The sequence below is a fragment of the Carcharhinus amblyrhynchos genome, chromosome 17 (genome assembly GCF_965287045.1).
Source record: "Carcharhinus amblyrhynchos chromosome 17, sCarAmb.v2.hapA, whole genome shotgun sequence".
NCBI lineage: Eukaryota > Metazoa > Chordata > Chondrichthyes > Carcharhiniformes > Carcharhinidae > Carcharhinus > Carcharhinus amblyrhynchos.
In genome coordinates this window covers 17,316,442-17,330,440 of record NC_137340.1, presented here as the reverse complement: position 1 = coordinate 17,330,440, position 13,999 = coordinate 17,316,442, and the positions used below count along the sequence as shown (strand labels likewise).

General features: G+C 40.7%; 1 protein-coding gene across 1 annotated transcript in view; it reads right to left on the bottom strand.

Moving 5' to 3' along the window:
• The window catches only part of LOC145354567 (protein CC2D2B-like), a 272,448-nt gene that overhangs the window by 144,803 nt on the left and 113,646 nt on the right, over positions 1–13,999 (bottom strand). Inside the window, exons 16-17 of the mRNA XM_080206030.1 lie at positions 3,961–4,098; positions 300–509 (exon numbers count right to left, since the gene is read on the bottom strand). Of these exons, the coding sequence (XP_080062156.1) occupies positions 300–509; positions 3,961–4,098 (348 nt within the window). The remainder of the gene's footprint in view (positions 1–299; positions 510–3,960; positions 4,099–13,999) is intronic.

The following is a 13,999-nucleotide window of genomic DNA, read 5'->3' as shown; positions in this document are numbered from 1 at the left end:
GGAAAATATGCAACTTCTTAAAACTCTTTGAATTAACAAGAGTAGCTATGATAGTCCTAATAATGGAAGAAAATGTAGCTTTCACATAATACACAATTTGTTCATAACAAATTAAGCCTTTTAGAATTACAAAGCTCTAAATACAATGAAAGCTACAACAAGAATTTTGCAACTCTTCCCAAAGTTACTTCAATAATTATAAAACGTATTAACATCCAGTCCTTCCCAGAGTATTTTCAATGTTATGAACGAAGAAATATTAAATAGTTCTTAATTAAATGCACAATATGATCACTTACTTTATCTATCAGGAGTTGACAGACATTTTTCTTTTGCCTTGCTTGATAGTTGTCATAAAGCTGCATAAGTTTTGCTGCCATAACATGTTCTCTGCTAAATAAAGGATGGTGAAGAAAATGCAAATTTGCAATATTTATATCCAGTTGGTAGATTTGAGAGAGCTCCCCAAAATAACCGTCAATAGCTTTTGCTGCTTCACTCACTATTGCCTGTAAAAACATGAGAACACAAAACAATAACCCAAAGATTCAAGAATACTAAACATAAAAGTAATCAGCTATTTTATTAACATGCTGTTCTATAGGTATAAAGTTACTAAAATGTCAATAGCCTAAGTAGTCAGAAGTTCCCTGAAGTCTGTAAAATATTAGCTTGGCTTAGTTGCTGGTCCTGTTGTCAGAATTAGACATTTGAGAGTTCAAACCCCATTCAGGAGATAGACTTAGACCTTCGGTGCTGGAGGATCCCTAAGTGAAGTGGGTAGGGGGCTGGTGTGGGAACTTAGGCAAAGTGGTAATTTTGATTACCAACTATCCCTACACAGGGTGTTAATGGTACTGTCTCTCTGTGTGTGTGTGATTTTCTCCGACATATAAATCTCAGATTGAGCATGCTGCTCAAGTAACAATTATCAGTTTTACTGTGTACAGAATGCTACTATGGCAGACTTGAAAAATTCTAGCAGAAGGCATCCCATCTTTAATACGTTAGACATGGTTAGGTCCTTGAATGAGCAAAACATACCCAATAACTATGAGTCAGATGAAAGATTCTGCACCCTCTTACTCTGTGCGAATCATCACAGCAAGAGGAATAAAAATTCTGACTGACTTAAAGTTAGAAAACATAAACATTTAATTCCCACAAGAAACCAACTCCAGGCTTTAGAGCACAGAAGTCTCAAGGAGACATTGGAATCACTAATGGTAGCCATTGTATGCTCAGTCAACTGGAGTACAGGATGCTGTCACAGCACCCCCTGTATTACAGAGAAGAATCATCAAGATCTTCCACTCTACAATCAATACTTTCTCTAGTTTCCCTTCACTCTATGTGGCTCTTTAGCTGCAATGCTTGGTTCCTCTATGATTACTGTGTGGTCAGACATGCATACATCTTCTTGTGCATAGCCAGTTTATTTGCTATGCAGTAAGTTCTGGACAGCTGCATGGCCGCACAGCTAAAAGGGAATTGCTTAGTCCTACATATGGTGCAACAAACCAGAGTTTGTATAGGAACAGCCAGCCAGACAGACCGCATGCTAAGGAATAAAGTTCCTTTTCCTTTATTCTGCAGACAGCCATCTCCAAAAAAGATGGCTACTCTAAGGCCAAATGGAAAGAAAAGTCATGACTATGCTTAACGCATAACTCTTGAATGGGGACTAATCTGCATTTCCAAAATTAACATGCTCACAAAGGACAATGTAACCATTTAGAGACATAAATCATGCCTTTCTCTCCTCAATGGGCCAAACTCTCCGCATGACAAGGATACAGAACCATTCAAGAGCACAGTAATGATTTAGGTCTGCTGAATTTTGATACTATCTATACTCCATAAATCCATGAGGCATACACCTGCATAAACTCCTTCCTGAAATATTCCACATTTCCAACTAAACACAACTAGTTACTCAGCACAACACATTCACAAACACATAACAGACTACTATGTAAAGTTAAAGCACATGGGATTGCAGGTAATGCCTTGAGATGGTTAGGAAGCTGGTTTGCAAATAGGAAACAAAGAGTTTGTATAAATGGATCTTTTTCTGATCGGCAGTCAATGACTAGTGAGGTTCTGCAGGGACCTATGCTAGCATCCCAACTGTTCACATCATATATTAGTGATTTGGAAGAGGGAACTGAATGTATTATCTCCAAATTTGCAGATGAAACAAAATTGGATGGGGGGTGTGAGTTGTGAAGAGGATGCAGAGATGCTTCGGTGTGACTTGGACAGGCTGAGTGTGTGGGCATACACATGGCACATGCTGTATAATATGGATAAACGTGAGGTTAGCCACATTGGTAGCAATAATAGGAAGACAGATTATTACTTGAATGGGTGTAAACTGAGAGGTGAATACTCAGCGAGACCTTGGAGTCCATGTGCATCAGCCACTGAAAGTAAGTGCACAGGTACAACAGGCAGTAAAGACGACAAATGGTATGTTGGCCTTCAGAGTGAAAGGATTTGAGTAAAGAAATAGCTGCAATTGTAAAGGGTGTTGATAAGGCCACATCTAGAGTATTGTTTACAGTTTTGATGTTCTTATCTGAGGAAGCATGTCCTTGCTGTAGAGGGAGTACAGAGAAGGTTTACCAGGCTGCATCCTGAGATGGCAGATCTGTCATATGAGGAGTGACTAAGTCAGTTAGGATTACATTCACTATGGTTTAGAAGAGTGACTGGGAATCTCATAGAAACTTATAAAATTCTAACAGGATTAGTCAGGGTGGATTCAGAAAGAATGTTCCCAGTGGTGGGGGGAATACAGAACTAGGGGTCATATTTTGAGGATAAGGGATAAATCTTTTAGAACTGAGGTGAGGAGAAATTTCTTCACCCAGAAGGCGGTGAATGTGTGGAATTCACCACCACAGGATGTAGTTGAGGCCAAAACGTTATCTGATTTCAAGAAGAGGTTCACTATAGCTCTACAGGCTAAAGGGATCAAGAGGGGAGGAAATCAGGATATTGAACTTGATCAGCCATGATCAAAATGAATGGCAGAGTAGGCTTGAAGGATGGAATGGCCTTCTCCTGCTTCTAGTTACTATGTTTTATGAAGCGCACCAACCCAAAGCAAAATGCCATAAGCCTGCAGGAAACCCTTGCATAAACCAACCTAATGAATTGCCAAACCCAGCAGCAAACAAGTTGCCTTAGCATGTAACTGGCAGTGATTCCACTGCAGGCAGCCTGCTGTGATGATCCCATTATCATCATAGCAATAATGATGAGGACATAACCTTAGACTAAGGGGTCACCCATTTAAGAGAGATTTCATCTCTCTGACAGTAGTGAATCTGTGGAATTCTTTAACGCAGAGTGCAGTAGGGCTTGGATCATTAAGGAAGTTCGAGGCTAAAATAAATAGATCTTTAATTTGTAATCAAGGATTATGGGGATAAGGCAGGAAAGTAAAGTTGAGAATTATTGTATCAGATCAGTCACAATCTCGTTAAACGACAGAGCAGACTCAATAGGTTGAATGGTCTACTTCTGCTTCTACATCTTATGATAAGCGTGCCCTACAAGCACCATAAGGAATGTCCTTTCCCATGTATGTGACTGAATAAATAATAATCTCAAAATATATATGTGAGCCTATCTTTACTCATACAGCAGCTTCAGAAGATACATGTGAATACACACTTGCATGTATAATACCTCCATCGAAAGTATGTGGATGTATAGCTCCATACTAGCTCCAGAAATGTATTTCTTAAAAATACAATAAACACATTTTTTAAAAAACTATTAAATATTCATTTTATCTGACACTTCTTCAAAATCCAAAAGTACTTTCAAATGACACAGTTTAAAGGGTTTTCAAGTACTCATTTTAAAATTAACTCAAAGTATTATTTATTTGTTTTACAAACTGTGAAGTTACATCAGCAGCACTAAAAGGAGGAAATGGTCACATACCTTTCTGTATACAGTCTCTAAACCTGGCTTAGGATCCTCCACGATATTATCTGGTGATTGTACTTTACACTTCCACGATAACTTAATTGGGTCTGGCAACGCAATCATATTTCCATCTTCACCGAACCAGTGCTTTCTCTGTCACAACATTACAGTTGTAAGACAAAACATTTTAGTGTCATTTTGTACAATCCACAATAATCATGAAGACATTTGCCCTAACAATGCTAAATAAAATTTCTGAAATACACATTTTAAACATTTATAATTCCACTTATTAATTTTTTAAAAAATCAGTAAGTGGAATTATAAATGTTTAAATGGTATTTTAAAAAAAACAATGAAAATTATCTTCCAAAAGAACTTCAACAAATCCAGTGGCTAGCCTGCAAAATCAGTGAAAATTTAAAAGGCAATGTCCATTATAAATACAGACACTGAAATTTATGAGACTCATTTGCCACAGAAATGCGATAAAAATAATAAAGTAAATGAATTGGTAGTGCCGATTGAAGTAAATATGATCCGATAAGCATTACCGAAAACTAGTTGCATGACGACAAGGATTGGGTCCAGAATACTGAAGGGTGTATACATTCAAAAAGAATAGGATGCTAGATAAAGGTGGAGGGTTAACACTGTCAACCAAGGATGGCACTGGTGTAGTAGTTACAGATGAGCTTGGTTCAGGACATCAGGATGTAGAGTTAGTTTGGGTAGAGATGGGTAATGATATTGGAAACGCATCACTAATGGGAGTGGTCTACAGACCCCCTCAAAGTGGCCAATGAAGGACAAATATACAAGATGATATATTGGGTGCTTGCAATACTGAAAATCATGGGTAATTTTAATCTACATATAAACTGGAAAAATCAAATTGGCATTAGTAGCCCATGCTTAAGATTTTTTTTTACAGCAGCACAGCCTGGAATAAACCATAATGCAGCTTATATTAGGCTTGTTTTACAATACTGCAGGTGATAGTTTTCTATTCAAGCCAAATCCCATAAAAGAAAAGTTTAACAAGTGGTCACAACTGTTTTCTATTTGTATTTTGTCATGAGGAAATATGTGTTCTGAAGTAAGGAGCCACAAATGCCAGTCGCACATTTGGAGACTATTAATCAAAGCATTTATTAACAAAAGAAAATAAAAAAACCACACAAGAAATACACATCTACTGTTAAAATTACTCTTGCAGAGCATTTTCCCAAAAGATTTTACTTGGGTGTTCTCACAAATAAACATCCCTTTAGGCAACAGTACTTATAGATATTTAAACTATGAGAAGTACCAGTAATATTACCAGAAGGCACAACCCAGTATTGCTATAGGAGAGATACTCCACAGAGTTTTTCTCTCACTTTCCCACTCTGCTATGGAAATTCAAGACGTTAAATCAAAACCTTGCTTTCTGGAACAACCAGACACTTCTAATGGCATGGCTGGAGGCTGTTCACTTCAATTCTTGCACAAAACATTCTCTTCAGTAGATCTCATATGGCCACTCCTAACACAGCCCCAACCTTTCATTAAACGTTTTTTTTCTCTCATGTTTTCTCATTGCCCTCATGATTCTTTCAAATTTAATTTTCTTAGGATATAAAAATGGAGAATGAGTTTGAACCAAGCCAGTACCCTAAAACAGAATTATTTCCAAGACAGCAAAGCAACAGGCTCTCCTGGTTCCTACCAGACACCCAGCGTGAATTTCATAATGGTTCCCTAATCCTTCCCCAATTGGGGACAGCTGTGCCAAATTACTAAACTCAGGGCATGCATTCTATTGCAACACAAATTCATTAACATTTGGGAGTCCAGTTTCCACCATATCTTGCCATGCTCATCTCTTTCCCAACTCAAATTCACATTTGCAATTGGTTTCAGCATTGTTCCAGCCAAAATACTCCTTGCCTTTAAGGGGTATCCGTTGGCTAGCGTAAAGCAGTAAAGGCTGGTGTTACAATCCCAGCTGTTGTTACTATTGGACAAGTAAGATTCTAGGGTTGAACCCAGCAAGATAGATGCTAACTTTTACTTAGGAAGACGTAAAGTGGCTTGTGAACAGTCATGAGTCAGGTGATTAACTTTTAAGAATAAAACATTTATTAAACAAGAAATGAACTATTTACAGTACTCCTTCACTCCACTATACCTTATACAGATTCATAAGGATAGTACAAGTTACAAAATCTCATATTTTAATGTTCACAGTAAGTACATAGTCCATGTAAACCAAAAGGTGAACTGTGGTCAGACACAGCACACCGAAACCAAACGGCAAGTGCAGCCCAAAGTAGATGGATCTCTCATAAGCTCCCTCCAGATGCTTGTCACACTGAGTCAATTCTGTCCTTGTTCCTCTCGAGGAACACATTTTGGTATCTTCTCCCAATCATTGCTTTCTCTCTTCACCAAGGATCCACCTCCAGAGTGTCACCTCTCATTCCAATGTTCCTCTTCCCTGGATCACCACATGCATTCAAAGTTCACCTTCTGTGCAGTCTCTAAGATACCCAGCCGTGCCAACAAAATATCACTGCTGTGCAAGTCCATTTTAAAGAGTCGTCAAACTTCGGTAACTACGGACCTCTGGCTTTTCGAAAGCCAATTTCACTTTTTGTCTGCTTCATCTTTTGGAGTCATCCTCTTCTGCTCACTCTTAATTTCGTTGAACAGGACTTGTATTCCAGATTTCTGTTCCTTTGATTAGGATGTCTTCTTGGAACTTCTTTCTATCCCTCTCCCTGGTTTTGGGACATATATGTTCTTTAGTTTGGGGCTAGGTCTCCAAAGTTGGGCCTGATACTCATTGGAGTTTAGAAGAATGAGAGGTGATCTTATTGAAACATATAAGGTACTGAGTAGCATTTGCTGGCCCCAACACCAGCAACTATCATCACAGGCTGGACAGAAAAATTTGGAGAATGGGCAACTCTCCAAATTTTCCAGGTCACCGGCGACAATGCCCACCAGTGAAAATCCCAGCCTCTGATACAGTTTAACAGGGTGGATGTGAAGAAGGAATGTGAGGGAATTTGTGAGGGCCTCTGTGAGGGAATCTGGAACTAGGGAACTAGTTTAAAAGTTAGGGGTCTACCATTTAAGTCAAAGATGAGGAGCACTTGTTTTCCTCTCAGAGTCGTTAACCTTTGGAATTCTCTTGTCCAGAGAGCAGAGGCAACTGGGTTATTGAACATATTTAAGGGTCAGACAGATTTTTGATCTATAAAGAAACAAAGGTTATGAGTGGTCAGTAGGAAACTGGAGCTAAGGTCACAATCAAATCATAACTATAATCTTACTGAATGGCAGAAGAGGCTTGATGAGCTACGTAACCTCCTCTTGCTCCTATATCTCATGTTTTGATCTAAAGCTAGCCTGCACCTCTTAAATGGGAGGTGCACTGTGGTGGAAGTCTGTATAGAATCTCTTCTGATGTGGGAAAAGACTGAATAATGATACAAGACAGGAGAGAGCTTGCTCTAATATTCTCAGACGCTGCACTGGAGGCCTTTGTGAAAGGCAGGAAAAGGAGAAGTGCTGTATTCATGGAAACTTATCTGGACAATCGCTCATCCACACAACTGCTTAGAGGGTAGCGGTGCTAAATAGCCATGGCAGTCAATGCCAGGAATCAAGTTCCAAGGACTTGTATGGATTGCCTCAAAGTTCAATGACCTCATTTAAGCGGTCAAGGTCAGACAATTTATCTTCAACTACCACATTCCACCAATTTCACCACTAGCCTCACACACTACTCAATGCACCACCGTTACTCACCTACTAACAATCTTGGTCAGGAACCTTACCTACACACACACTGAACACTGATGCAAGCTTCACACCTACATCTCACAGCTTGCACACACGATCGCATCACTCAAACTGATTGCATCACACTTTGTGAAACAATTTCCACTGTCTGGCAGTCACAGTAGCACACAATTGGAGACAGCTGCACTTGACCGATGAACCAGCACTCATGAAGATATTGCTTGCCCTCATCGAACCGCCAAACATCAGTAGCATGTTGTAAATTGACCTTAGTGTGAGGGCTGAGGCCGACGAGCTTGGTATCAGTAGTCCTCTTCCTCTTCCTGCTGGAGCCTATTTAAGAGAGAAGAGATAGTTAGTGATTGGGTGCAAAGTCACCAACATTATACAGCACTCACAGTTTCAGTAGATGTCCAATGAGCGGTTAAAGGGTCTTCACTGGCTTGGGAGATGCCAATCACACATACACAAGCCCAATCATCAGCCAGCTCTGCTGCCCGCTCTTCATTTCTTGTGGATGGCTTTAAGCTTAGGCATCCCACCTCTGATCTGGGATCTCCCTCTGTTGTTGTGGTTAATCTTTTCCTGCATTAAGAGATATGGATAGATTGTGAGAAGGACGAATGCCAATCTGAAGATAAAGATGCTTGCCTATTGTGGGTGCTGAATGATGTGTAAGGACTGAGAACACGATCTGTGTATGTCCTCAATCCTTATAGTGCGTGTGAGACTGTCACTAGTGAAGTTCCTCGTGATGATAGTGTGTGAGATCCCTGCAAACTGAAGCCCAGGAATTGACTGATGGGCTTGTTGGAGTGTGAGTTCAAAGTGCGGAGAAGGTGCACTTACCCTGGCAGAACAATAAGGTCACTCAGCCTTTTCCCACACTGGATCGGGGCTTTTTCTCTGGGGAGCAATGACACTGACTGCTGTGGTGACCTGCTCTCAAGCCAGTGTTTTGAGAGTAGTGGAACTCTGGCTCCCATAGCAAGGAAAAATATGTTCCACCTTTCCTCCATTGCATTGAGATGAGTATCCAGTGCGTTGTCACTGAGCTTCAGAGCAACCAGTTCTTTGTTTTTGGGCATTCCATTGCTTGCCAAGACCAGTCCTGGGCCTCAAAGAGTGATGTGCATGTGGATGCAGTTTAAGTACGATGCCCAGACCTTTGAGTCAATGAGATTATGGCAGGGCAGAAGAATCCTAGCCACCCTGCCGCAAGATACGATGTGCTTCATGCATATATAATGAGCTGAAAAGTGGGCAATTTGACGCCAAAGCTCACTGCGATAGCCAGTGGGTTCTGTGCCACTTTTCCCACCCACAACTGCTTTTATTCTCCAGAGTGGAAAATTCCACCCCAAGAACTGAGGAGAAGCAAAAGCATTTATGTGAAATCACTAAAAACTGGTACATATATATACCAAAGTAATCAAAAAAGAAAATTGAACATTGGTCTTTATCTCAAAGGGTTGGAAATTAAAACTAAAGGATATTATGCTTCAGTTATACACAGCCTTGTTTGCAGCCCATCTGGAGCACTGCAATGGGTTTTGGGCACCAAAATGCAGAAAGGATACAATTAGCCTTATAAGGAGCACAGTGTGAATTTGTCAAAATTGTTCCAGGGCTTAAAGAATTAAATTACGAGGAAAGTTTGCATAAACATGGCTGCGTGCCTCGAGGTTGGATGACTATAAGGTGAATTGATCAAAGTATTTAAATAAAAAAATGAGAAATAGGAACAGGAATGAACCATATGGTTCCACAAGCCTACTCTGCTTTTAAACAAGATCACATCTGACCATTGGCCATACCTCCACTTTCTCATCTTGTATCCTTTGATTCCATGCAAGATGAAAATGCATCTCAACTTCAAATATGTTGAATGGTGAAACTTTCACAACTCTCTGGGATAGAGCATTTCAAAGATTCACAACTCTTTGAGAGAAGAAATGTTTCATCTCAGTCCTAAATTATTGGCACCTTATCCTCAAGATTGTCTGTGTTCTAGATTCTCCAGACAAGGGAAATAACCTCAGTGTCTACCCTATCAAGATTCTTCAGAATCTTCTATGTTTCAATAGAATCACATCTCGTTCTTCTAAACTGCAGAAATATGGGGATGATTCTCCCAAAAAAGTTCTGTGTTGAATTCGTGGGAAAAATTGTGTAAGTCACAATTGTTTTTTCAGTGCAACTTCAGACAAAAATCTCTCACATTCTGTGCAATGCAGAAGTCACAATCTTCAATATCATTAAAAGCTTGGGGTTGGGGCCAATTCACATTAGCCTGACAGTCCCAGGCCTCTGTGCACGTGCAGTGGCCCTGAATTGTCCTCCTGCACTTTGCTGGTCAGCTCGAAACCCCTGCAGTCCTACCTCTCCAGCACCTCTCCATGGCCCGATCACAGCCTCCACAGGTATTTATGGGACAGCCCCAATACCCCCCCCCCCGTCCTAGAGCACCCTGATCTCTAGACCCTCCTCCTCAGCGGTGACTAGCTCCTACACCCCGGCAGAATGGGAGGCAGACCATTCCCCTCAGCCCACCTTGATCATTGGCCTCCCTCCAGCCCCGACTGATCTCAATGGTACAGGACTCACCCCCCCTCCGCTGATTGCCCTTAAGCCCTGCTCCCTCGGTCCCAACCCCTTGGCACTGTACGATGCCCAATGGGCAATGTCAGGGTGCCCATGACCAGGGGTACCCCATCCCTGCTACCCGACCCCTTGGGTGGAACCCCAATTGCCCCCCTTCCAGCAGGTCTCCTGCTAGTTCCCCAAAAGTGGGGAGCTACTCTGAACCCTGCCGGAATAAAATTGTACTGGTAGGATGGGAGATGCTACAGGGCCAGGAGACTTCAGTCCTGGGCCCGATAATAACATTTAACTGACATTAAAATTATTTACTTCTGACATGCCAAATATACAGTGCTGGGAGATGCACACGTGTAAGGAACATATGCGCAAATCCCATGACTCAGCCCACATGCCATTCTCCTGACCTGACGCAATAAAAAATTAGCGCATTGGGTGGGAGAATTGCCCCCATAGTTACAATTTACACAACCTCTTATCCCAGGAACCAACCTCGTAAAGCTTTGCTGCATCTCACCTATTGCAAGTGAATCTATCATTAAACATGGAGATGAAATAAACAAATGGTACTCCTGATGTGATCCTACCAAAGCCCTGTACAGCTGGAGCATAATAAAAAGTCTCACAACACCAGTTGAAGTCCAACAGGTTTATTTGGTAGTAAACGCCACTGGCTTTCAGAGTTTGCCCCTTTGCCAGGTGAGTGGGAGTTCTGATCACAAACAGAGCATATAAAGTCATACACAGTTTACAGAATACTGATTAGAATGCAGATGCAATGACAACGGATGAATGAACACCGCTCGACAATCACCAGGCAAGACTGTTTCCTTCCTGTTGGCGAAGACTTCAGCGGTCACGGGCATTCAGCCTCTGATCTTCGGGTAAGCATTCTCCAAGGCAGCCTTCACGACATACGACAGCGCAGAGTTGCTGAACAGAAACTGATAGCCAAGTTCCGTACACATGAGGACGGCCTCAACTGGGATCTTGGGTTTGTGTCACACTATCTGTAACTCCCAAGACTTGCCTAGGCTTGCAACATCTCACTTACTGGTCTGTCTGGAGACAAAACGCATCTCTTTAACCTATGCTTAATGCTGTCTCCGCTCACATTGTCTGCACCTTTAAGACTTGATTAGCTGTAAAGACTCACATTCTAATCAGTATTCTGTAAACCGTGTGTGCCTTTACATGCTCTGTTTGTGACCAGAACTCCCACTCACCTGATGAAGGGGCAAACCCCGAAAGCTAGTGGCATTTACTCCAAATAAACCTGTTGGACTTTAACCTGGTGTTGAGAGATTTCTTACTGTGTTTATCCCAGTCCAATACAGCCATGACAACTGTAGCATGACATTCTTTCTCTTGTATTCCAATCTCCTTTCAAGAAAGGCCAGCATGCCATTTGCCTTCTTAATTGCTTGCTATACCCTCATGTTAACTTTCTATATTCTTTATATCCATATATCCAAGTGCCTCCAAACATCAACATTTACAAGTTTCATAATAACTAAAAAATATTCTGCTTTTCTAATTTTACTACCAAACGTTTTAATGTTTTTTTTAAGATGAGAAAGGTCCTGCAGAACTTAATTACAGCTTTTCCATTGGTTGTAATGGAAAAAAATCTGATTTGCTTTAAGTTGTTTTACTTTAAAGTTGCACTTTTCAGTCATGCTATTACAACTTAACATAGAATATAGGAGCAGGAGGAGGCCATTTAGCCTTTTGAGCCTGCTCGACCATTCACCACAATTATGTTAATCGTCCAACTCAATACCCTGATCCTACTTTCTCCCATAACCTTTGATCCCATTCGCTCCAGGTGCTATATCTAGCCGCCTCTTGAATACATTCAATGTTTTGGCATCAACTACTTCCTGCGGTACTGAATTCCACAGGCTCATCACTCTTTGGGTGAAGAAATGTTTCCTCATCCGAGGAATTACTGCAGTAAAAAAAATACTGCAGGTGTTAGAAAGCCGAAAAAAAAAGCACGGTAAGTACTCAGTAAGTCTGGCAGCATCCATGGAGAGAGAAAGAATTGACATTTCAAGTCAAATATGACTCTCCCTCAGAAACAAAGAGTCATCTTCAATTCAAAATTCTGAAGATTACAGTCCCTCAAAATTATTACATTGCCTTTGTTACAAGCAATTATTTTTGAATAACTATTGTTAGAGAGCCTATAACCTGCTCCCACCAATGTTTCTGATCATTGTTATTCCTCATCTCCACCTATACTTACTCTACTCTCAATTTTCTGAGCCAAGCTCTTTCTTGCCATAATTTGAACATAAGAACAAGGAGCAGGAGTAGGCCAATTGGCCCTTCGAGTCTGCTCTGCAATTCAACAGGATCGTGGCTGATCTTTTCGTGGACTTAGCTCCACTTTCCCACCCACTCACCATAACCCTTAATTTCTTCACTGTTCAAAATTTATCTTGCCTTAAAAACATTCAATGAGATAGCCTCAACTGCTTCATTGGGCAGGGAATTCCACAGATTCACAACCCTTTGTGTGAAGAAGTTCCTCCTCAACTCAGTTCTAAATCTGCTTCCCCTTATTTTGAGGCTTTGCCCCCTAGTTCTAATTTCACCTGCCAGTGGAATTGCTTCTATCTCCCTTCATAATCTTATATGTTTCTATAAGTTCTCCCCTCATTCTTCTGAATTCCAATGAATATAGCCCCAGCCTACTCAGTTTCTCCTCATAAGCCAACCTTCTCAACTCTGGAATCAACCTAGTTAATCTCCTCTATATCACCAGTGTATTCTATCATCCTTTACTGTCAGAGATACTTCTTATCCTTTTCTATTCTGTCTGTCTTTTCAAATGTGATGTAACCTGGAACATTTATTTCACAACAATGTCTCTGTAATGGTAATCAGATCAAAGCCATCTATTTTTATTTGTGCCACCAGTTTCTCCATCTTATTGCATGTAATTTGCATATTCATATAAAGATGGTTACTGTTTCAGTCCTTAGTAAATTTGCAGATCCTTTTATCCTAAATGGCTCATCTCTGTTTACCAGAACCTGGCCTTAGAAATGTAAAGGAGCTTTTACAACTCCTTGGGATTTGATTTCTCCAGGCACACAGTATTGGTGTTTCTTTAATGATAATGTGGTTGTTGCTGTTCTGAAGGCCAGAAATTCCTTTGATGTGAGACTTAGATAGTCATGGCTTCAGTGAGTTTAAAGCCTTTGTCCAGTTTTTAAGAAATATAGATCATAAATATATCTATATTACAAAACTATAAAGTGAGGTCATAGCCCCTGACATTGTGAAAAAAATACTTCCTGGTTTCCCTCCAAATGGCTTTATTTTAAGATTATGCCTTCTTGTTTCTCCATACCATTTCTATCGAGTCCCATTATTGGTGGGGAAAGTGAGGAAGCACAAAGCAATCTTTGCAGGAAGGCAATGACACAGTGGTATTACCACTGGGCTAGTAGTAGTCCAGAGACCTAGGGCAATATTCTGGGGGCCCCGAGCTCAAGTCCCACCATGACAGATTTCATTTGAAATCAATAAAATGCTTGAATTAAATATCTAATGATGACCACAAAACAGGTTTTTGAATAAGTGGCTCCCCACCGATTCTCTTTTCCACTAGAACTTCTGTACCAGGGCCTTTAAGGCTAAGACC